We start from the raw sequence: 24,039 nt of genomic DNA on the forward strand, positions 1-24,039 counted from the left end.
CACACCCTTACCCACACACACCCATACCCACACACACCCACACACACCCATACCCACACACACCCGCACACACCCATACCCACACACACCCACACACACTCTTACCCACACACACCCATACCCACACACACCCATACCCACACACACCCTTACCCGCACACACCCGCACACACCCATACCCACACACACCCATACCCACACACACCCTTACCCACACACACCCATACCCACACACACCCATACCCACACACACACCCATACCCACACACACCCTTACCCATACACACCCATACCCACACACACCCGCACACACCCATACCCACACACACCCATACCCACACACACCCATACCCACACACACCCATACCCACACACACCCGCACACACCCATACCCACACACACCCATACCCACACACACCCGCACACACCCATACCCACACACACCCATACCCACACACACCCGCACACACCCATACCCACCCACACACACCCGTACACACCCACACACACCCGTACACACCCACACACACCCGCACCCACACACACCCATACCCACACACACCCTTACCCACACACACCCATACCCACACACACCCGCACACACCCGCACACACCCATACCCACACACACAGTACCTGTTCTCCTTGCCGTTCTGTAGTAAGGAGTGTCTATCCATGCTGGAGCGGTCTGTGCATACATATGTGTTTCTGCGGGTCATGGCACTTGCTGGGATGTTATTCTGAAGAACAAAAACAAAGTAATGATCAAGCAACATGGAAACAGGTGAAACACATCATACAAACACCACAGACACAGGTGAAACACATCATACAAACACCACAGACACAGGTGAAACACATAATACAAACACCACAGACACAGGTGAAACACATCATACAAACACCACAGACACAGGTGAAACACATAATACAAACACCACAGACACAGGTGTAGCACATAATACAAACATCACAGACACAGGTGTAACACATAATACAAACACCACAGACACAGGTGTAACACATCATACAAACACCACAGACACAGGTGAAACACATCATACAAACACCACAGCACATAATACAAACACCACAGACACAGGTGTAACACATCATACAAACACCACAGACACAGGTGTAACACATCATACAAACACCACAGACACAGGTGAAACACATCATACAAACACCACAGACACAGGTGAAACACATCATACAAACACCACAGACACAGGTGAAACACATAATACAAACACCACAGACACAGGTGAAACACATCATACAAACACCACAGACACAGGTGAAACACATAATACAAACACCACAGACACAGGTGTAACACATAATACAAACATCACAGACACAGGTGTAACACATAATACAAACACCACAGACACAGGTGAAACACATCATACAAACACCACAGATACAGGTGTAACACATCATACAAACACCACAGACACAGGTGAAACACATAATACAAACACCACAGACACAGGTGAAACACATCATACAAACACCACAGACACAGGTGAAAGTCATAATACAAACACCACAGACACAGGTGTAACACATAATACAAACACCACAGACACAGGTGTAACACATCATACAAACACCACAGCCACAGGTGAAAGTCATAATACAAACACCACAGACACAGGTGAAATGTATTATGCAAACACGACACAGGTTAAATGCATTCCATCTACCGCAGGTCATATTGTACTGGTTATCAGCTCCAGAATCTTGACCCCGCATGTGCACTACATGTTTGTGTCTTTACTATCAATATTATGTTCACAGCTGCTGTGTCCGGATAAAGGAACTTAGCTGCCGAGCGCCTCTCCGCACAGGCAGGTGGGGGTGTTTAGGCAGGTGGGGGTGTTTAGGCAGGTGGGGGTGTTTTTCCGTGCGTGGTGCTCACCGGTGTGACAGGGACGTCCTTCCGTCGGTCGGGGATCTCGGCCTTGTTTGGGTTGCTGGCCGTGCTGACCATGGGGCTGGAGGGCGGGACGCCGCGGCTGCCCGCCGTGCTGGACTTGCGCGCCACCAGACGCTCCTCCTTCAGCTCCGCCTCCCCAGACCCAGGCCCCGCCCCCGCCCCAGCGACCGCAGCGGCCGCCGCCGTGGGGCTGCGTTTGGGGTGGGCCGTGGGCACGGCAGGGCCACCTGGCACGCGTCCCGGGGCGAGATGGGAAACACAGTCAGACATCCTGGTAGATTTACTGCGGGACTTTAAGCTAGAGCGTGCTGGGTGTCAGGACAGGGCTTCCCGAACACGAATGACTGAAACAAATAAAAATGCTTCAGCTGTTCATAACTTAAACGGGCAATTATTTCTCGAATGTCAGCAGAGGGACGTATCACCTACGATCTCAGGCTGAACCGGTTTGCAGCTGTTGAGTTACTGGTTATCTCTCTGTATCATGAATGAACAGAAGAACGTGGAGAACAGAGACTCACAGAAGTCACTGTGCCTCCTCTGACGGTGGTAGGAGGAGGCACTGCGCTGGGTTTTGCTGTGGGCGGTGGCTGAGGTGGAGCTGGCCGAGGAGGTGGAGGAATGTTTACTGGTACCATTGGTTATCGGACTGGGTCGCACCCGCGCCAGGGATAGACTACTGCTTGACCGGGACTCGCTGCCGTCCTGTGGAGGATGACGGGCATGGGTGAGAATATTTAAACTGAACAAACGCACACACACACACACACACACACACACACACACACACACACACACACACACACGAACACACACTCACACTCACACACACATACACTCACTCACACACACACACAAAATAAAAAACAAAACAAAACTGGTCTTAGCAATCACCATCGCTGTAATGGCTTTGCAAACAACACACACACACACACACACACACACACTCTCACACACACACACTAGGGCTGCCACAAACGATTATTTTAATAGTCGACTAATCACCGATTAATTTTTACGATTAGTCGACTAGTCGGATTGTACGTTAATTGAATATAAAACATACACTAGAATGCAACTGCTATTATATAACCATCATTAGATTTCAGCTATAACTAAAAATAAAAACAATTAAGATCATAGTTCATTAAACCTTTAATGAAATATGCAGCTTGTTGCAACAAACAATTATTAAAATAAGGATAAGGCACTGCCTTAAAAAACACAAAAATAAATAGGCCTACATTAATAAAGAATTTTTTTTTTTGGTTTTTCTTTCTTTCATTAGTCTCTGGCATCAAACTTCGTTACATTTAAATCAAATTAGGTAGGGACCTGAAACTAAGGAGTTATTCACAAAAATAAAGTTTTGGTCTCACTGACGTTACAGAAAATACACGAATGCGTGCTAAGGCTAATGAAACAAATCGCCATCACTAATGTTAACTTTTACAGTTACGATAAGCAGGGTTGCCAACTCTCACGCATTGAGAGTGAGACACACGCATTTGACCGTCTTCACACGCTCACACACCACACATCCGATATCTCACGCCGAAAAAAAAATCTAGTTTATTTACCTCTGATCCACATCTATGATTCAATGAGTTACTAGTTCGCTCTGGCGACAACCACTGGCAATCGATCGCGATATAATACGTGATCTTGAAAAGTTGGCAACCCTGCGATAAGTAAGTACTAAGTTAACGCTCTGTTTATGGTAACTTTAGCAGCTAACTAGCAATTTAGATTACAGAAGAGATGACGGTCCCTATTCATCATTGTTGTCACAATTAGCCACAACATGCTTCAGGTGCTCGTACATCGCGGTTGTGCTGCCATGGAAGGCAAGTTCTGCCTTGCAGATATTGCACGCGTTTCGGAACCCGACTACGGAAAATTATCCCGCACTTTTGAGTTCCGTAGCCGGGTAGCCATGATACCAGAACCTGTCTGTATAACGTCCTGGGATGTCGTCAACTGTCTACCCCGGTTTCCACTACTGCGCATGTGCGTCAAGGACAGAAACGCAGACGCAGCAGTGGAAACTGTCGCAGCAGTTTGGAGAGGAAAAAAAACGACGCATCGACTAATAAAGTAGTCGTCGACTATTTTAGTAGTCGACATAGTCGTGACTAGTCGACTAATCATGGCAGCCCTAACACACACACACTCACACACACACTCACACACACACACTCACACACACTCACACACACACACACACACACACACACACACACACACACACACACACACACACACACACACATCCAGGACATCCCAGCATCGCACCTCGCCTTTGCGGCCAAGCAGGAGGTAGGTGGAGGTGATCTCGTTGTACTTCTGAGTGCTCAGAGCTTCTCTGATCTCCTCGCGTGTGTAACCCATCCCTACCATGACCTCTGTGGTGTAGGGAGAGAAAACAAACAGAGAGGACTCGCTAAGAGGATGGTCTTTAAAAAAATGGAACCGTAAAAATCAGATCCGTCACACTTTGCTTTGTTTAGACTCCAGCCAATCACCATGATCCATGATCTACTGAAGAACTCCAGGAGTACCAAATATGTTTAAACCAGGATATGTTAGATCAGGAACAGGTCAGTGGGTCAGGAGGACGTTTGTGGACTTCTCACCTATCCGCTCCGAGTCATTGTGGTCCTCCACGGGTTCCACGTGTGGCTTCAGCTCGTCACCATCGTATCCGACATTCATCCACTTATCCTTCATGATTTGCTGTGGAAGACCAAGACAGACACGTTCAGGTCACCCAGGAAAGGCAGCGCTGCTCACGGCTGCTCGAGCTTAGACTGCGGCGTGGGGGCCTGTGGCCTGCAGTGAGTCCTCCCCACCTCTAGGGTGCAGCGTTTGCTGGGGTTGAGCACCAGGAAGCGGCGGAGGATGCCCTCGCAGTCGGTGGACATGTAGAACGGCACGCGATACTTCCCCCGGAGCACGCGCTCACGCAGCTCCTGTGGGACGACAAGGAGGTCAGCGCCCTGTCCGAGCAGACACCACCCGGGCACGCCGGGGAACACATCGCCGACAACACACGGAAAAGCCCCGCGGAATGAAAGTGCGAGGTGAACGGAAGGCAGAGCCGCTCCACCTTGAGGTTCTGGCCGTCGAAGGGCAGCGAGCCGCTGACCAGCGTGTACAGGATGACCCCCAGGCTCCACACGTCCACCTCCGGCCCGTCGTACTTCTTCCCCTGGAAGAGTTCGGGCGCGGCGTACGGCGGGCTGCCGCAGAACGTGTCCAGCTTGCTGCCCGCCGTGAACTCGTTGCTGAAGCCGAAGTCGGCGATCTTGATGTTGGAATCCGCGTCGAGCAGAAGGTTCTCTGCCTGAGGGAGAAGGAGAGAGAGAGAGAATGTCAGAAGAAAGAGAGAGAAAGAGAGAGAGAGAGAGAGAGTGAGTGAGTGAGTGAGAGAGAGAGAGAGAGAGAGAGAGAGAGAGAGAGAGAGAGAGAGAGAGAGAGAGAACAATGGAAGAGTCATGCAGGATCTGATGTACTGGTGACCTGGAATGACACCTTGAATGCTAACTGAGGGCAGACAGACGGCGGTGGAATCAATACCTTCAGGTCCCTGTGAACTATGTTCTTCTGATGACAGTAGTGAACTGCGGACACGATCTGTAAACAGATCGACGATCACCATTAGCACGACAGTTAACCTTAACTCCTCCTTACAGAACACCGAAGGGCGTGTTCACAATGAGAACCTTTGATACTCCCTACAAAACAGAGTCCAAAAACAGGATGTGTATTTAAACAGTCGTGCTGAAAAAGGAAGGTGACTTCAGCCAGGCTTCAAGGGCCAGGCAGCAGACACCAGTGTCTCACCTGCCGAAATTTAGCCCGAGCTTCCTTCTCTTTCATTCTCCCATGGGCCACGAGGTAGTCAAACACTTCACCTGTGGTGAGGTGAACAGAGAGAGAGAGGGAGAGAGAGACAGAGAGAGAGAGAGACACAGAGAGAGAGAGAGGGAGAGAGAGAGAGGATGCAGAGTACATGTTACTCACATGTAAACAAAACAGCTAAATTTGAGTGTTAAAAAAATGAGAAATAATAATCCTCATTTATAATCACAATCAATAACAATCACACCTTAGTGCAAAACAGTAAATCACATATATAAATGTAATAACATTTATTAATTGCAGATGAAATATGTAAAAAGATTCATATGATTCAAATTCAAAGCCCTATGATTTAGCAGCACTCATAAAAATAAGAAGATAATAATAAGAAGAATACAGTCATGATTCTCAAGAAAGTGCTATGAAAGAGAGATGTAGAGCAGGATGTTTAGGGGCGTGTTCAGGGGCGTGTTCAGGGGCGTGTTTAGGAGCATGGCAGGGGAAGAGAGAAGACAGGCCGCTAGTAGCTAGAACAGGGTTTTGTGTGCATGCATGTGGCACAGCCAGGGGCGCGTCATTGGTACTGGGCAAGTGCATGGGCTGAAAAACCCATCAGCTTGCCAGCCCAACAGCCCGTCAGCCGGCCAGCCCAACAGCCCATCAGCCCGTCAGCCAGCCAGCCCAACAGCCCATCAGCCAGCCAGCCCAACAGCCCACCAGTCTGCCTGGGAGCGGGCACCGCAGTGGGGGAGCTACAGTGGAGTTAACAGAAGCTTCACTTGGGTAAGAATAGCAGAGGGTGGAGAGAATGAGTCGACTGTGGAGGAGGGGAGAGAGAGAGAGAGAGAGAGAGAGAGAGAGAGAGAGAGAGAGAGAGAGGGGAGAGAGGGGAGTGATGGGAGAGAAGAGGGTGAGAGGAGAGAGAGAGAGATGGGAGAGAGAGGAGAGAGAGAGAGAGAGAGAGAGAGGAGAGGGGAGAGAAGGGAGTGATGGAAGAGAAGAGGGTGAGAGGAGAGAGAGATGGGAGAGAGAGGAGAGAGGGGGAGAGAGGGGAGAGAGAGAGAGAGAGGGGGAGAGAGGGGAGAGAGAGAGAGAGAGAGAGGGGAGAGAGAGAGAGAGAGAGGGGAGAGAGGGGAGAGAGAGAGAGAGGGGAGAGGGGAGAGAGAGAGAGAGGGGAGGGAGGGGAGAGAAGAGGGTGAGAGGAGAGAGAGAGAGATGGGAGAGAGATGGGAGAGAGAGGAGAGAGGGGGAGAGAGAGAGGAGGACAGCTGACTGATGGGACAGATGCATGTGTAACATGTGAGTGTGTGTGCGCAGAGCGAGTGAGGTGATTGGTCTGAATACACGTCTGTTCACGTTTGAGCTGGAGGGTACATGCGTGGGTTATAAAGGAAGGATGCAGTATGTGTGTTTGCAGGCGAGGACTTGCAATTTCTGTGGACTATAGTTTAAAAAAAGTCTTAATTGCAGGAAAAAACATGGAAATGTCTAAAAAGATTTAGAGCAGCCTTACACGATCACTACAATCAAGGGCCGACTCAGTTCTCAGACACTCAGTTCTAATGAAAGACTGGAGTTTATCATGACTTTACATTTGCTCTCTGAGCGTTTGTAGGACCTGGGAGTTCCTTACCACCACTAGCGTACTCCATAATAAGATACAACGTCTTCTCCGTTTCAATCACCTCAAAGAGTTGAACTGTGAAAAAAATATGGATAAGACAATTCAGAAAATAAATCTCATAAAGATAGTAAGTACTACCTGATCCAGAACGGAAGCTGTGTGCAGAAAAGCTTCTGTACTGATTGGCACACTCTACAGAAGACAATGTCTAAAACTGAGTGTCCGTTTTGTGCGGTTACTATAGTTAACAGCACACAATTAAGCAATCAACGATCCCAGTGCACTAGAACCAGTATGATAAGAACCGCCATGATCGTGACAGCACGAGCCTGGGGCGAATTACGGAAACATTCCTACGCTGCGGTATGGGGCAAGTTTACGGATGTTGCCTGTGCATGCTTAACTTACACTCAACACAAAAGGCCAACATGTGCTGTGTGAGTCTAAGATATGCAGGCAAAGGCATCATTCGTGCACTTGTATCAGACCGCACCGTAGGAATGTTTTTGTGCTGTCATCCGCCCCTCCCTCGTAAGTTCGCGGTCACAGGATCTCACCGTAAAAACCAAACGCACACGCACACACACACACACACACACACACACACACACACCACAAACACATAAACATGACACACACATGCACACCTTCAGGAGATGGAGTTGACCACCACTCACCTATGTTTGGGTGGTTCAGTCCTTTCATGATTCGCACCTCTCGGAAGAGCTGCAAGAAACATAGACATCACATTACAAACCAGACGTCATTTAACAAACCAGACGTCACTTAACAAACCAGACGTCACTTAACAAACCAGCCAACACATTACAAACCAGACGTCACTTAACAAACCAAACGTCACTTAACAAACCAGACGTCACTTAACAAACCAGACGTCACTTAACAAACCAGACGTCACTTAACAAACCAGCCAACACATTACAAACCAGACGTCACTTAACAAACCAGACGTCACTTAACAAACCAGACGTCACTTAACAAACCAGACGTCACTTAACAAACCAGACGTCACTTAACAAACCAGCCAACACATTACAAACCAGACGTCATTTAACAAACCAGACGTCACTTAACAAACCAGACGTCACTTAACAAACCAGCCAACACATTACAAACCAGACGTCACTTAACAAACCAAACGTCACTTAACAAACCAGATGTCACTTAACCAGCACTGCGATCTGCACTGGAAGCTTTCAGTTGCAGTTAGAACTATGACATTTAGAAATGACTAGTTATAAATTAGAAATGACTAGTTATAAAAATGTTAACACAGTCGGTCAGGAAAACACAGTGGCGGAGACTTCAGCCCCAAACCCACGAGTGTATTGGAAGGAGTGAGATACAGTGCAGCTGGTAACTAGGGGGAAAATCCGCTGATTCATAATGTCACTTATGTTGATGGCTTATGAACACATGTAGCTCCACTATCCAGACCAGCTCACTAATCAAGCATCTCAGGGGTCCTGAAGGAAGAGAGAGAGAGAGAGAGAGAGAGAGAGAGAGAGAGAGAGAGAGAGAGAGAGAGAGAGAGAGAGAGAGAGAGAGAGAGAGAGGAATGTGCTGAAGGTTGAACGGCCACATGGCATCATTAGTGGTCATTCCTCCCCAAAACACACACTGTCACCCTGGGAGACAGAGAGGGAGAAAGAGAGAGAGGGAAGCAAACACACGCTAGACAGAGTGGAACATACACACGGCAACAGAAAAGGATATAAAATGAAAGAGAAACAAGACAAGAGACAGAAACCGACAGAGCTGCACATTGATGGACAACTACACAGACAGCAGGCCATGACAGCAGGACGCGGGGTTCACTCTCTGGATGGCATCGGCATCCTGTCTTTACACATCTTCACATGTAGGGTTTAGTTCCACAGCTAATGTAGGCTCCTGCCTTACAGACAAGAAGGCCATTGCATAACTCAGGAAGAGTTTGTCAGGTGTCCACATTTCTGTCTTTCCTGCTCCGTTTGTTTCTACATCGGCTGACAGCGAGCGAGAGAAAACCTTCCCAGGAGATCTCTGACATTGTTTTAACAATGTTTCACTCTCGCTTGGCTAACTGCTTTTCCACTCCTGCCCTCTCTGAACACCAAAGAGCCCGTTTTCCGGACACAAAGCCGAGTCCTGGATTACATTACTCTGCTAATGGTAATTCCCCATTGACAACGCTGCTCAGTCAATGATGGTGCTCTTTCGATGCCCAAAATAGCAGCTCTTTGTTAGCCTAAATGCTCACTGGCTTTAGACGTAACTGCTGTCTGTGAATGCAGACTCCCAAACACGCTACCTCGCATCAAAACACACCTGACCGGTATTGGAGTAGGCCTGTTCCTTATTTACATCAGACAGATCACAATCTTGTTGTCACGATGCTCACTTAGAAAAGGGGTTGGAATAACACTTCTCAGTGCAAAGGAGAAAGAGTTTCACTGTAATGGAAGCTAGTAAAATCCGTCTGCAGTACAATGGGTCACTCAGTTGAATGATTGGGTCTGTGGTGAGGACATTCACTATAACAGTGAGGCCGAGAGACACTCCAGAGGAGCGTCCACGAACCGTGGAGCGTTAAAGCTTTCACAGGACACAGTGTAAATGACATCTGCTCAAATCTGCTAATCTTCCTACGTCACACATGTATGATTATGTACACACACACACACACACACACACACACACACACACACACAGTGAGGTGCAGGTCTATTACATAATGGCCATAAATGTTGAGACCATTACTGCCAGCACAGTGACCAGCAGGAGAAAAGCCTGTGAAGCCGCACTGACTTGTGGGGCCCACAGAAAGGCAGCGGTGAACACGCCACCGATCCGCACTCCCTCGGCAAACACACGCGTCTGTAGACACAGTGTTCCTTGGCATTCGCTCCTATTGAATCGTGGAGGCAAGCGCATTGGCTGTTTACCTGAGATCTCAAGCTGATAATCACATAAGCCTGCCTGACAGCGGCCCCTCCCCAACCCCCCCCACCCCCGCCCCCCCCCACACGCAAGCCTTCCTGGTTCATTTCCCAGACGCTGGCTCCACGTCAGCGTTACCATGGCGACCTGGAGTTGAAGCTGCCCCCACATCCCCCCGTCTGTCTGGGCTGAGATCCCCAGCCCCTCCCCCGGGCCCTGCCGGTCGTACCAGGATGAGGACTCCATTAGCGGTGGGGAGGCAGGGGGCAGTGTGGCCCTCTTCCTCAACCTCCCTCTCCACCCACTAGCACCAAGGCCACTGCAAGGCAGCACTAATCAATCCCCGACCTGAACTTCGTCGCACCCTTTCTCTTCCTGCTACCCTGGCGTCCTGCATGGACAGTGACGTCTGCTGCTTTGCCTCACCTCCATTCTCACCCCCCCCCCCCCCCCCCCCCCCCCAACGCCACCATCAGCATGTTTGTGGGTAGATGCATGTCTGATTCTACATGTATGCAGGTGTGAGCTCACATAAACATGAATGCATGCCTATGATATATTTCAAGGTTAAAGAAATGACTACAAAGACCACATATATAACAACCTTGCAGTAGCAATACACACTTCTCCAATAAAGCATTTTATTATACACACAGTACACACATCCAGCCAATGAAAGATCACCTGACTGCAAAAATGAGACTCCAGCCCGTTTGACAGGGAGAGAAAACCCTGTGACTTAGAGATTCATCGGCACGCAATCGTTTCGCAACTGCATTCTGCATTCGAAGAAATAACCAAGAAACGGCTTCATTTACAAACTGAGCTGTGCTCTGTACACATGTTCCCTTTTCCCGCTCGGTCTGGCATCGTCTCCTGGTCCTGGTTCTGGGGTCTGATTCAGCCACGCCAGGGTCTGAGTGCCCTAGCAGTGACTCAGCCTCTGTCCATCAGAGTCCTCCTGGCTCCACATTCACACTGGCTGAAGTAATCTTCTGTAATCCTAAAGGGCTTAGCACTCTCCCCAGGACCTCCCTGTGTCCAGGACCGCCCCGTGTCCAGGACCTCCCTGTATCCAGAACGGCCCCGTGTCCAGGACAGCCCTGTGTCCAGGACCGCCCTGTGTCCAGGACCTCCCCGTGTCCAGGAACGCCCCATGTCCAGGACGGCCCTGTGTCCAGGACTCCCCAAAACTCTCCTCCTACACTGTGATCTCCTCCGCAGGGATCTCCTCCACTGGGATCTCCTCCTTCACTGGGATCTCCTCCGCTGGCATCTACTTTCATTTATTGGGGCAAATTTCATCACGACTAGGACACGCAGCAGATGCTCACACAGATACACTTGCTTTCTCAGGATCTCATTCCCTTATCAAAGCCCCCTGGGGGCCTCCCCTCCGCTTTTGGCTGCCCTCTTTGTTTGCCTGTCTGGAACGCTGCTCCTGGTTGCACAGACTCGAATGAGAGATACCCAACCCCCCACAGACCTTCACGACGGCCCTCTCCCAAACATTTCCCTTTCATTAAAGAAGCAATCCTCTGACAGGGCCCGTGAGTACCAGGATCACCCCCATTCCTGCCCCCATTCCTGCCCCGGGGGCTCTCGGGAATCCGGCGTCTGGGAAAGCTTGTCACCAGCTGACTGGGTCGGGCCCCTCCACCCCTAAAACAGGATTAAAGTGAGGGGGTCTACGGACCGAGGAGGCAGAGAATGGGTCTGCAAAGCCCCTTCCAGCCTCGGAGACTGTGTAAGTGATACTGCCACTCAGGTTACACCACAATTACCAGAGCAGTTCGGATGAGGCTGGGTCCATCTTGGAAAACCCGATAAACATTGAGTGCTGTCGAAGGCTTGGAGTGAGGGAGAGGATACTGAGATCAAACATAAATCTTCAAAGAGATTGCCAAGTCGCTTTTCTTAATTTATTTATTTTTGCATTACTGCACAGACTGTACATCATGGAAGGATTAGGTGGTTTGTTTTAAATAATCCATGAGTAAAATTTGTTTTTTTTTTAAAAGCCGTTAGCTGAAGGTGTATTAAGAGTCATAAGATTGTTTAGGTTGCTGTGAGAAATTAGAATCATTAGGAACAATCGGTTTCATGCAAGAACATTTTATTATGACCCAAAATGTGTCATAGTTCCTCTGGCCACAAATCCGTTCGTGTCTGAACAGAACCGCCCTGAATTGCCTTTGTGTTGTATAAGAGCGTGCAAGAGAACTGGGAATTACCTTATTGAACGCCCCCAAAATGGCAGGCACTGTCATTCACAAAAACTCCACCTTCAGGCAAAAAGAGCTGTTTTTATCATGTTCAGAGTCCAGTCGTTGTATATCACATGATTGTGGCATCAGTAGTGGAATTAAGAACTGACAAAGCCAGGAATTGGGAAAGAAATCTTTCTTGAGCTGACCATGAATCACATGAATCAGGGTGGTGTATGTTTAAAATGGGCGGAGGTTAAAGCAGGACTGATGACAGACTCCAGCTGACGTAGCGATGTCAGTCAGCACCACCGTGGCTCTTCTGCCGAGGAGTGGCTGTCAATACGAGCATCATGAACCGATAAACAACGTGGGTGAATTTCACCGAAGGCTAATCTATCACAGGATATAAAGTCATCAGGCAACAAGTTAGCACGTCTGATGAATAGCTTCAGTCCACTGCAGAGCAGCAGAGTGGAATTTAATACCAGCACCAAGGAGAATAATAAAAAAATGATTACTCTTTATTCATCGAGTTTAATTTTCATGTTCAAACTGAAATTTCTTCAAGCTGATAAAACAGACTGCTTAACAGATTGTTGGGCTATTTACAGTTCTTTCCTATGGGCTGTATGTGAAGTGTACCACAGGTCTGTGGCACCCATAAAAGTTGCCGTCGCCCACGAGAAAACTGTTGAAAAACTGAAAGCTGCTATCATGAATCTGTTCATACAAGTGGTTCTTGCATAAGGATCGTTGTGTTGTGTTAATGCTGTTGCTATGACACATCGACTCGCTCACAAAACGCTGAGGCACGCAGACGGTGAACTTCTCTGAAAATAATCGAGCAACACCACGATGATGAATACACCACGCTTCATCTAGCCTCCCAATACCTGGAGCGGACACTCGCCATGGCAACGGCTGGTTTGCATGTCTGTGTGTGTGTGACAGGAAAAGCATGTGAGCGACTGACTGAGAATGAGGGAGAGAGAGAAGGAGGGAGAGAGAGAGAGAGAGAGAAGGAGAGAGAAGGAGAGAGAGAGAAGGAGAGATAGAGACAGAGAGTGAGACAGAGAGGGAGAGAAGGAAAGAGAGGAGAGATGGAGAGTGAGAGAGATACAGAGGGAGAGAGAGGGAAAGAGAGAGGGAGAGAGAAGGGACAGAGAGAAAGATAGATAAAGGAGGAAATGGATAAAAACAGAAAAAAAGAGGGAGAGAGACAGAGAGGCAGCACCAGATACGAGAACAAAAACACCAAGAGGGAAGTGGGGGGAGGGGACAGGAAGGGGGGGGGTCGAGGGGGGGGAGGCAGCAGGTGCCCCGGTTGGGGCCAGAGAGACACGGGGTGCCAGGCTGGAAGGGGTGGCTTGGGTCGGCACTGCTGCACCTCGGAGGACTACAGCCCAGCGCAGGCCCATCATGCACGGGGGCAACCACGGAAACCACGCAACAGCCTGGCAAACGTCACTCCCTTTCTGCTTTATAAACGCCAGCATCCGAAACCCTTTCACGCTCGTTGGATTTAAGAGAACGTCCTGATAATAAAGACACACTGCACACGCTTGTCTTCACCAAATCTGAGCTGCTGTAACAACAGGGTTCATATTCCCAGACGTAAACCGTAAGTAATAATGGTGACATGGCACTGCTTGAACGATCAGTGTCACCAACAGCAGTTTTTACGTGCGGCGTGTGAACGTCATTCCTGAGGTACCGATCACACACACACAGGCATGCAGATCAACACAATCAACACAGCATAACAAAGAATAAGATAACATAACATAAATAGAACAACGTATGGAAGGAAAAACACTCAGTGGAACAGACACCAGAGCGCAGACACCAGAGCGCAGACACCAGAGCACAGACACCAGCACGCAGACACCAGCACGCAGACACCAGAGTGCAGACACCAGCACGCAGACACCAGCACACAGACACCAGAGTGCAGACACCAGCACGCAGACACCAGCACGCAGACACCAGAGTGCAGACACCAGCACGCAGACACCAGAGCGCAGACACCAGAGCGCAGACACCAGCGTGCAGACACCAGAGTGCAGACACCAGCACGCAGACACCAGCACGCAGACACCAGCACGCAGACACCAGAGCGCAGACACCAGCACGCAGACACCAGAGCGCAGACACCAGCGCGCAGACACCAGAGTGCAGACACCAGCACGCAGACACCAGCACGCAGACACCAGCACGCAGACACCAGAGCGCAGACACCAGCACGCAGACACCAGAGGGCAGACACCAGAGCGCAGACACCAGAGTGCAGACACCAGCACGCAGACACCAGCACGCAGACACCAGAGCGCAGACACCAGAGCGCGTGACAAGAACATTCTGCTCTGGTCACTGAAATATGGAACCCCACAGAAGCGCAAACACCCTGGGACAGCCGCCGTGTGGATGAAGTGTTACAGTCAGAGATCTCGCTGGGTATTTTAATCTCCCAGGTGCACCTGTGATAATCCTCCAGAGATGTATCACTGTGAGATACATGTTATACAAGAACAGTCACAACTGGGCATGGCTGGAGTGCAGTATTACTGGAGTTTGCACTTATAAAACAAGACACATTTGCATCTCTTTAATCAGACTATCAGACTGCTCATCTTCTCTTTAATCAGACTATCAGACCGCTCATCTTATCTGTATCAACACCTCCCCTCAAACGACAGTCTGCCATCTTTAGCACCGAGTGAATGTGATCACAACAGTGGAGTGAAGTTCCCCAGATTTCCCGTAAATGAGTGAGATTAGCGATGCAAATCACAAGGTGCTCCAACACAGAGGAGAGATCACTGCACAGCGACGAGACACAGACGTCACAGAAGCTCTGACGCACATCACGGCCCACGGGGCTCCCAGTCAGGACACCCAGGTTAAAGTTCACGCTATGCTGTTGTATTACCAGACAAAACCAAAAGATGAAGGCTCAGTGCACTACATATACACACACAGCGTTGTCCTATAACTGTTCAGCACCGATACGATACTGCCATGTGTGTTACTGTTCGCGTTTGCTTGTCAGGCACTTGTCATAATTAAATAAGCAGTTAAATGAAAACACCTTTAGGGAATCTGAAGTTAGAATCTGGATCTTACCTTTTGTAGGCTGGTTGGGTTTAGTTGGGTTTTGTCAATAATCTTTATTGCAACCTGAAAATTGTAAAGGAAAGGTACATATTATTGGTTCGAAAAGTCAGATACCCTGTACATAAAAAAGCTTTCATATTGTGCCACTGTAAAACTCCCAGAAACAGAAAAACATCCCATATATATTTGATGGCGTGATTACTGTTGGTCAAAGTGTGAGAAAACTGGATAAGAAACTTTATGGATTTTTTTTGGCAGGCTTTGTTTGCTTCACTTAAAAGTAAAGCTGCAACATTCCAGTGCCGCAGGTCAGAGTCTGCAGATGTAGTCATGGAGCAGAGTTCCTCCAACCCCAAGACCAGGACTCTCCAGCTTCAGGACGCCCCTGGTGGAGATCCATAAGAGCTCGGCAGGCTTACCTCTCTGCCCGTCAGGATGTGACGTGCCAGCTTCACCTTGGCAAAGTTGCCCTTGCCGATGGTCTTGAGCAGGCGGTAGTTGCCGATGTGAGGGTGCTCGTCCGAGCACGAGGCGATGGAGCTGCGACATCGAGCTCCCAGAGAGCGATGGGACCAGGACGAGCCCTTCTCCGAGCGGCTGGCCGAGAGCTGTGCATGCTGGGGGAAGAGGGGGGGCGGGGTGGGGGGGGGGGGGGGGGGGGGGAGAGGCACCATGAACACACAGAACTTTCACGGCCAACGTTTGCAGGTGCATTTCCAGAGGGGATGAACTGATCAGCCCTGCATGGAGATGGAGGGATCATGCTGAAGAGCTCATGGTGATTGGATTACTGACGATACTCCAGCCAGGGAGAGTCTTGCACGCAGGTGTCTGCATGTTTCCTGAGCTGACCTTCTCTAGGCAACGAAGAGCTGACCTGCCACAACTCTGCTTGCTTCTGCGTCTCGGGGGGGCGTGAGGTTTGGCGAGGGGCCTCGGTACCTAATCTGTTTTGGAATGTGCTGCGTTTTCGCACTTGGATGCTAAACGATGCCACCGCTTTATAACCTCCACGATTAGCCTGGTGCACATGTTGTACAACTCAGAGTCTGATTGGCTCTTTAGTTTTGCCATAGCTTGTGAGTGTTTTTCGAATGCAGTGTATGTCTATATGAGGGCTGTCTGCACATCACGTGTAGAGTGTTAATGGTGAATGAGTCATAGCTTTAAACCTCGAGCTTGTTTATGGAGACGGTTGGGGTGGGGGGGGGGGGGGGGTGTAGTACACACACCAGGCACACGGAGGGTATTGCTGTATGACCTCCGACCTTTTCACATTATGGAGCCCATAGATTCCTGCTCTCAGATGGCAGTCATGCTACAATGAAAGATAGTAAGTCACTGCTTAGTTTTACCACAGGACTAACCCATGACCCCCTAAGTATCGAGGGCACACCAATAACCAAGCTGCAGTGAAAATGGAGCCCTTTTGTGAAAATGGCCATAGGACTCCCTCCACCGTCTAAACCCTGCCTGTGGTTCTGTCTGCTGTGTCACTCCCTCTTGGACCCGCCGGCCCCCCGGGGACGAAGGTGACCTCCAGCACTGCTCTGACCTCCAATAGACACGAGGGACAAAATGCTGTCAGTTGACCCTCCCCCATTCACAAGCCTGTAATTATTCACATGTCTGTACATATATGTATACGCACAGACACACATGCACACGTATGCGGACATCGTCACACTCATGCCCACTCATCTCACGCTGGGCGCCCTTTCTCGTGTTTAGCAGTTCTGCGATTGGCGGCTGTCCTTTTCACCACCAACCCCCCTGCTTTTATTTCTCCCTTTTATGGAGAACACATCGATTCTCCCGTGGACTCCCTCCCTGATTGCCGCACCAATTTATTCAGGGCTGTGTGGGAGTGGGGGATGGATGTGATGGTCAGGACGTTCATCGCAGGCAGGACTGGCCATAGATAAAGACAATTTAGAAAGCAGGAAGGGGGTTCTTCACACCAAAATTCACACCTTGCTACGGGGAAGAGGGTGCCAAGATTATATTCATTTAAATTCTCCTGGATAAACGCCATTCCAACAGTGCATTATGGGAATTATGCTGTCTCCGCAGACGGGAGGATCAACCAGAAAAAGACACCCAACAACCGGCTTTAGATGGACTAAAAACCCCATATTTATGTCCCTCTGCGTGATGTATGTCTGCATATGTGTGTGTGTCTCTGGAAGTGGAGACATTAGTCTCTCCCATTTTTAAAAACATTACTAACTCTGAATAAAACATATTGGGCTCATTTGTCCTGATGATATTTCACTCACCCTAGCACTAATAACACGTTGTATCACTGGTCTCACACATGGGCTACTGGCAACCATTGCTATTTTCTTTCATTGTTCCCTGTCTGATCATCAAGTCCCCTTCTCACTTGTCTTTTAGCTCAACACTATTGTTTTCCTAAACACATCAAGCCTTACAAGCCACAAACACAAAGGAAGTGAATATGCAGATTGACCACTTCTAATGTGACGCCGCCTTCCAGTAAGACAGCAGAGGGCAAAACACTAGTGCAGCAGAGAGTTCAGTGGGGATTCACGTCCTTCTGAAACAGTTGCCTGCAGTCCTGTGGGCCTGGAGACCCCGCCCTGGTCTTACACAATGGACCTGTCTCTTTGGAGAGCATCCTGTGTGGGACAGGGCAGAAAGACGAGAGGGGACACGTGATTGGGTCAGGGTCCATCCCGCCCCACGTCCTGCTATTGCCCTGCGTGGATCACCTCCTCTCCCGCCAGTCTCTCAGCCCTACGTCCTGTTTTCCACAATGGTATCACGTCCCAGAGTCAGCTCGGACCAGTTCCTCGTCATCGCCTCCTCTGTCTACATTTCCCTGAAAACGATGACTCGTCAACAAACACAACAGACTGTTGACAGCAGTCATGCTATGGTGTGCCACATACCGACTATGAAAATACAAAGACTTCAGAGAAATATGAGGTCCATGTTTTCTCAATGTTTACTAGAAAACCTAGTAAGAACTTTCATCTCCTACATTGAACCTCATAAAAAGTAATGCCATATCTTCCTGACGCCTGCTATCCATCCATTACATTAGCGACATGGTGGACCTGGTACATAGCAGCCTCACGGCTCGAATCTTATTTTTGGGGGGGTAAAAGCACAAAGACGGACAGGCGCAGGCAAGCGGCGCAGTGCCCCAACAGAGGGGCGGCTAGCCACGGAGAGAGTGATCGGGCCGATTGAGAGTTCTCACCTTGGCATTAGATGAGAGGACCCATACAAAAAGCCCCCCGCCCCGCCCCAGCTGAGGCCCATCTGGTAAGCACTCAGCGAAGAGATCACCCATCCCCCACACCTTCCCAAATCACAAAGGGACGCCACCGACAGCATCGGCTGTCCGTCGAAGCCATTGGCTCAGCAAACAAAATCATGATGCAATCCTGAAACAGCCACGGGCAGCAGAGTTTCCCGCTACAGCTGTGTGCTTCTACATCCGAATTCTTTACTAGCAATACCAGCAATTAGTTTATTTTATTTTTTTTAGTTTAGATGGATCATGATTTTCTATATTGGAATTCTAATGACTGCTCTCAAGCCAGAAATCACTTATAATGCTTATATATATTGCAGACCATGAGGCATATTGAACATAAAGGTGTAATAATAACCTTATTACTAAATGCTGTCGGTGAATTAAACACAGCATTACAATATGGCAAACTAGGTGTCACACAAGAATGATTACAACCACTACATATTTGACACAATATTCAAGGTCTCTTGCAGGAAACATGAATCACCGTACAACCGTTATTCTGGGCCTGTGAGACGTGGGTGGAGGAAGGAGATAATGTGTAAAAACAGGTGTGATTCCTACGTCATTCACCCTATATATGTAAATAACTTCAAGTTCTAAAACATTTTAGTGACTGCTTCTAGATTTAAGAGGCACAAACACCAAGAACTGTGTCTCTAGCCAAACACTTATGGAATGCACCGCATAACAATTTTGTCCATGACCTCACTATGATGAGCATCTTCTGTCCATCTTACAGAACCAGAATTGCTCGTTGGGTTTCCAAGAAACAAACCACGAAACAAACCCGGCCGGGCTGGCCTCTGGGTCCGATTAACTGAGCTATGCAGCTAATGGCTAGCTGGCCGGGTTTTTCCTGACAAACACAGACGAAAACCACTCACTGGTGTTCGACCATTTTGGTACTGAATTAATAATCCCCAGTTTTAGAAATATTCTCAGGATCAGATTGTCATTTATCTGTTTGGATGAGGAAAAAAATAGCAGGGCACATACCAACACAAAGAACTACTACTGAACATATAAGAGTCCGGGAAGAGGTCCAGTACAAACAGTTGCAAAACTGGACACATAATTTTCCCTTTATTCTTAAATAAGTGGTGGAAGAAGTATAAACAAAATGGCTGCTAAAGCCTTGTAGAACAAACATGTTCCCAATTCCAATCTACTGCCTACCAGTGCATTTAAACCGATGTCTGATTCAGAGAGAGCAGTAATGTCAAGTAGTCACCATAAGGTATTCGTGTGTTAGGTTCTTCTTATGGCCATTACGCCCCAAAATGAAGCAACAAAGAGAGTGTGGCTTTACACAACTGCTCGCTGACTTCTCCTCGACTTCCGGTACTGACCAATAAAATAACAGTGTTATTTCTGCACTTCAAGAACAGAGTTAGGTACAGAAGACAGACAGAGAGAAAGAGAAAGAGAGAGAGAAACAGAGAGAGAGTCTTTCCAAGTTCTTAATCACTGGTCTTGACATTTAAGTTTTTTTTTAAGTAAGCTAGTGGAGCATAACACAAAATGGCTGCCATCGTGACCATGTGAAACCTGTTTCATTTCAACAGATAAGCCAGTTTCCGCATAAGACACATGACCTGAAAACAAGGTCAAGGGTCTGGGCTACATCGTCAGGCCTGGCCTCTGTCCTCCAGCCTTGGGCCACTTGCACAACAGAGATAACACGATCACCTTCTCTGGCCTGTGGCTGGCTCCTCTGTTTTAGTTGTTTGGCTTTAGTTCTATGGCCAGACAAAGTGTTTGCATAATCTGTGAGACTGAGTCCTCTCTCATGATGAACTTCCTAATGTGCTGGCTCAGTGCTACCAGTTCCTCTGTTGCAAACTCCGGCCACTTCTGCTGGGTCCTGCATGGTCTGGCAGACTCACCACTTTACGACCGCTGCAGCAGTGCCCGAGTTTCTAACGCTCCAAAGTTTCACTGGTCCTAATAAAAATGAATGACTTGTGCTGGTGCGTTTAAACACTCTGCTGAATATTACGATCAGCTGAGTCTTTTTTTCCCCTTCGTTCAGACATGTTTTTTTCCATTATGAAGGTTTATCAGGTGATGTCATGTAGCAAGTTTTTATGTTTTTGCGATGTGTAATGTGTCTATGGCATACAACACATGTTCAAGGTGTAGAGAACAGATTCACAAGTTCATAACGTTCTCATCATTCTGTATCAAAGTCCCTACATAGAAGAACCTGTACTGAGATACAGTTATTTAAAAAACACATGCTGGTTAGGCCACTGGGAAACCTGATTCTGATCCGGCGTTAGTGTGCCGTTAGGGTGGAGACAGAGACACCAGCTCTGTATATTCACAAAGCACTAAAGAGAGCAGAATTATTATTAGTAAAATGATTTGCCCTTTTGCTTAGTCTGTTTATAAAGTAGGTGTATAAAACTACAGTCTCGAGGGCCTACAGCACTGCAGTTTAGCGCTCTATGCTACACCAATAATTGTCCTTGGGCAAGACTGCTCAAGCTCACTGGCTCTTTCTGCCTGTAACATGCCTGAAATTGTAAATCACTGAATAAAAACACCTGTCAAATGCTTAAAAACAAACAACAATAACGACTGTGGTTATAATATCAAATAAAGCTGCAAGGTAACTGTCAGTTTAGCTAATTTTACCAAAAGTAGCTACATCCTGGACCAACATTGCTGACTCAATGTTAAGCAAAATGCAGTGAATATGAGAGATATGAGAATGTAAAAAAAAAAAAAAAACCCCACATGTCCTCCAACACCTCTAATACAGAGTCTGATTAATTGGTTAAAACAGAAAAGGAATGGCTGGAATTATGTGATTAAATCTACTGCCAACTAATGATAATAGAATATGGCGTGAGGTTTTATACATTCGAATTTCAGCCCGCTCAGATCAATACAGATGAGCTGATCACATCACACTTGGCTTTGAGTTCATGCAGGGACTTACAGCAATGCTAAAGTAATGAGATTAACGTCTGTCCCTTTTCCATATATGAAAACATATGGGGAACCAAACCTATATTTTTATTTAATAAAATTGTAAATGTCTTGGGATCTGAAAGACAGCATAATGGACAACAACAATGCGTTGTCCACACCCACAGCCCCATTCTACACTCTCCTATTCACTATTGTGCTATTAGTGAAATAGAGTGACGTCAGAATAAACACAGTAGTAAAAACCGAGCAACGTTGATCCCATCTGTGAATCACCCACACACACTCGCTGTAGGCCTAAATGTGGATTTTGCAGCTCCTGTTAAAAGTTGTGCACAGCCATGCTGACTCACACCAGCTTTTCAGACGGAAAACTAAAAGGCTTCCCCCCTTTCCTCGCCCTGAGCTCCGACACTAACCGGGTCACTGAAACACTGCGGCCCGACGCTCACGTCCAGGAAGCGACTGTGGAGCTGCAGTGTGACTACAGTGATCTGCTCAAACATCATCTTCAGTACTGCGACTACAACCTTGTCGTGGCCATTTTAGTGCACACTTGCCTTCTCGTTCCCCTTTCCCCCCAATACAGCGATCAATTGGTTGCTTTAAAGTGATGGATGGGTGGAAACACTGTGTGCTGTGTAGGTCAGACAAGAGGAGTTCACTTACGTGGTCTGAATTCCTCTCGTTCCCCAGCTGATGCGCTGGACGAGAAGACATTGTTCCTGAGGTCTGGACTTCAACAACCACTCTACTTATTACCTCTATTTATCTATGCACAAAGTTGAAGGAAAACAGCGGTCATTTGCGTATCTGCATCTCAGCGAATGATCTGTAAGCTAATCGATGCCCTGGGCTGGGCTGTCCTGCTGGGACCAGTTAGCAAACGTATCCTCAAATCGTCCGCATTTCCAGATGCATACAGGTTTCTCCTGCCCAGTGCAAAATAAAACGAGAGTCCAATGTTACAATTCTATATATCGCTCATACGATATGTCGCTTGTGTTGTTTAGGCTGAGAGAAGACTCATTTTGTCTGTTGACAAACGATGAACGACGTCCCATCCTGCGTTTCCAGTATGTCCAGCTACTGGTTCCCAGTACGTGTGGCAGTCTTGGAGTCAGACAAGGCGAGGAGAGCAGACGGATCGAGCCAGACGGGATATTTTCCGTGTCTTCATGTTAAGAACTGAAATTAAATCACCCGAGTCCTTCACCACGCACACGTCGTCTCGTTCAAAGACTCATTTGTGTACATTTCCAGGAAAAAATACATGAATAAATAAATAAAATCCCAGAAACAGCAGCTAAGCCACAATGTGTGAACTACAAAACCCGACCGGGCGGCACCCACCCTCCCAACCCCGCCTTGTACCGAAGCAAAAACGTCTCAAACTAAAGCAAATATAGGAAACAAAGTGTGGAAGGCTTGTCCGCCCGAACATCGCCTCTCCCGGTACTGAATATCGGCTGGTCTCGCCGTCTTCATCCCCAGAAGCGTGTGACACGGGCGTGAAGGAAGGACGTGGGGCTCCGAATGGGCCGGGCTGCCGTGGACACCCCCACTCACACACACACACACACACACACACACACACACACACACACACACACACACACACACACACACACACACGCTCTCTTAAAGAGACAATTCGCCCATTCATTCCTGTGTAGCGTGATGGTAGTCTGCGCAGAGACGGGCCGCTACATGAGCAGGGGTTCCTGTAAACAACAAACAAAAATAAAAACATAAACTACCCGCTGTGAATTGACGTCACAGCCAGTTAATTCTCATCTTAACAACGTTGGTGTCATTTTGGATAAATGACATTAATAGCAGAAGACAGGTCTGAAAAGTGAGTTGCAGCTTTTGGGCGTTTTCCTGCTGGGGGAGGGGAGAGGAGGAGAGGAGAGGAGGAGGGGAGGAGAGGGGAAGAGAGGAGAAGAGGAGGAGGAGAGGGAGAGGAGGGGAGGAGAGGGGAAGAGAGGAGAAGAGGAGGAGGGGAGTGGGAGTATCATACGGCGCAGGGTTAGGGAATTACGTCACGATCTTTATTCGTGTAATTAATTAGTAATTAATGTACTTATGCCTGTTTGTTCACGGTTTA

General features: G+C 48.2%; 1 protein-coding gene across 6 annotated transcripts in view; it reads right to left on the bottom strand.

Annotated features, from left to right (window-relative positions):
- Positions 1–23,618, bottom strand: part of mark4b (MAP/microtubule affinity-regulating kinase 4b) — a 34,779-nt gene extending 11,161 nt beyond the window's left edge. For 2 of the 6 annotated variants that reach the window (XM_076976289.1, XM_076976290.1), the window contains exons 1-14: positions 22,599–23,614; positions 16,120–16,317; positions 15,710–15,763; positions 8,111–8,159; positions 7,443–7,508; positions 5,792–5,862; positions 5,525–5,581; positions 5,055–5,291; positions 4,798–4,917; positions 4,582–4,681; positions 4,241–4,350; positions 2,467–2,650; positions 1,928–2,172; positions 637–740 (exon numbers count right to left, since the gene is read on the bottom strand). In XM_076976289.1, the coding sequence (XP_076832404.1) occupies positions 637–740; positions 1,928–2,172; positions 2,467–2,650; positions 4,241–4,350; positions 4,582–4,681; positions 4,798–4,917; positions 5,055–5,291; positions 5,525–5,581; positions 5,792–5,862; positions 7,443–7,508; positions 8,111–8,159; positions 15,710–15,763; positions 16,120–16,317; positions 22,599–22,649 (1,646 nt within the window). In that variant the 5' untranslated portion in view covers positions 22,650–23,614. Of the gene's footprint in view, positions 1–636; positions 741–1,927; positions 2,173–2,466; positions 2,651–4,240; positions 4,351–4,581; positions 4,682–4,797; positions 4,918–5,054; positions 5,292–5,524; positions 5,582–5,791; positions 5,863–7,442; positions 7,509–8,110; positions 8,160–15,709; positions 15,764–16,119; positions 16,318–22,598 lie in introns of all 6 variants that reach the window. The other 4 variants (XR_013121588.1, XM_076976288.1, XM_076976291.1 and 1 more) reach the window with 4 other exon arrangements.
- Between the last annotated feature and the right edge of the window lie 421 nt (positions 23,619–24,039).

Source organism: Brachyhypopomus gauderio, chromosome 16, assembly GCF_052324685.1.
Source record: "Brachyhypopomus gauderio isolate BG-103 chromosome 16, BGAUD_0.2, whole genome shotgun sequence".
NCBI classification, from domain to species: Eukaryota; Metazoa; Chordata; class Actinopteri; order Gymnotiformes; family Hypopomidae; genus Brachyhypopomus; species Brachyhypopomus gauderio.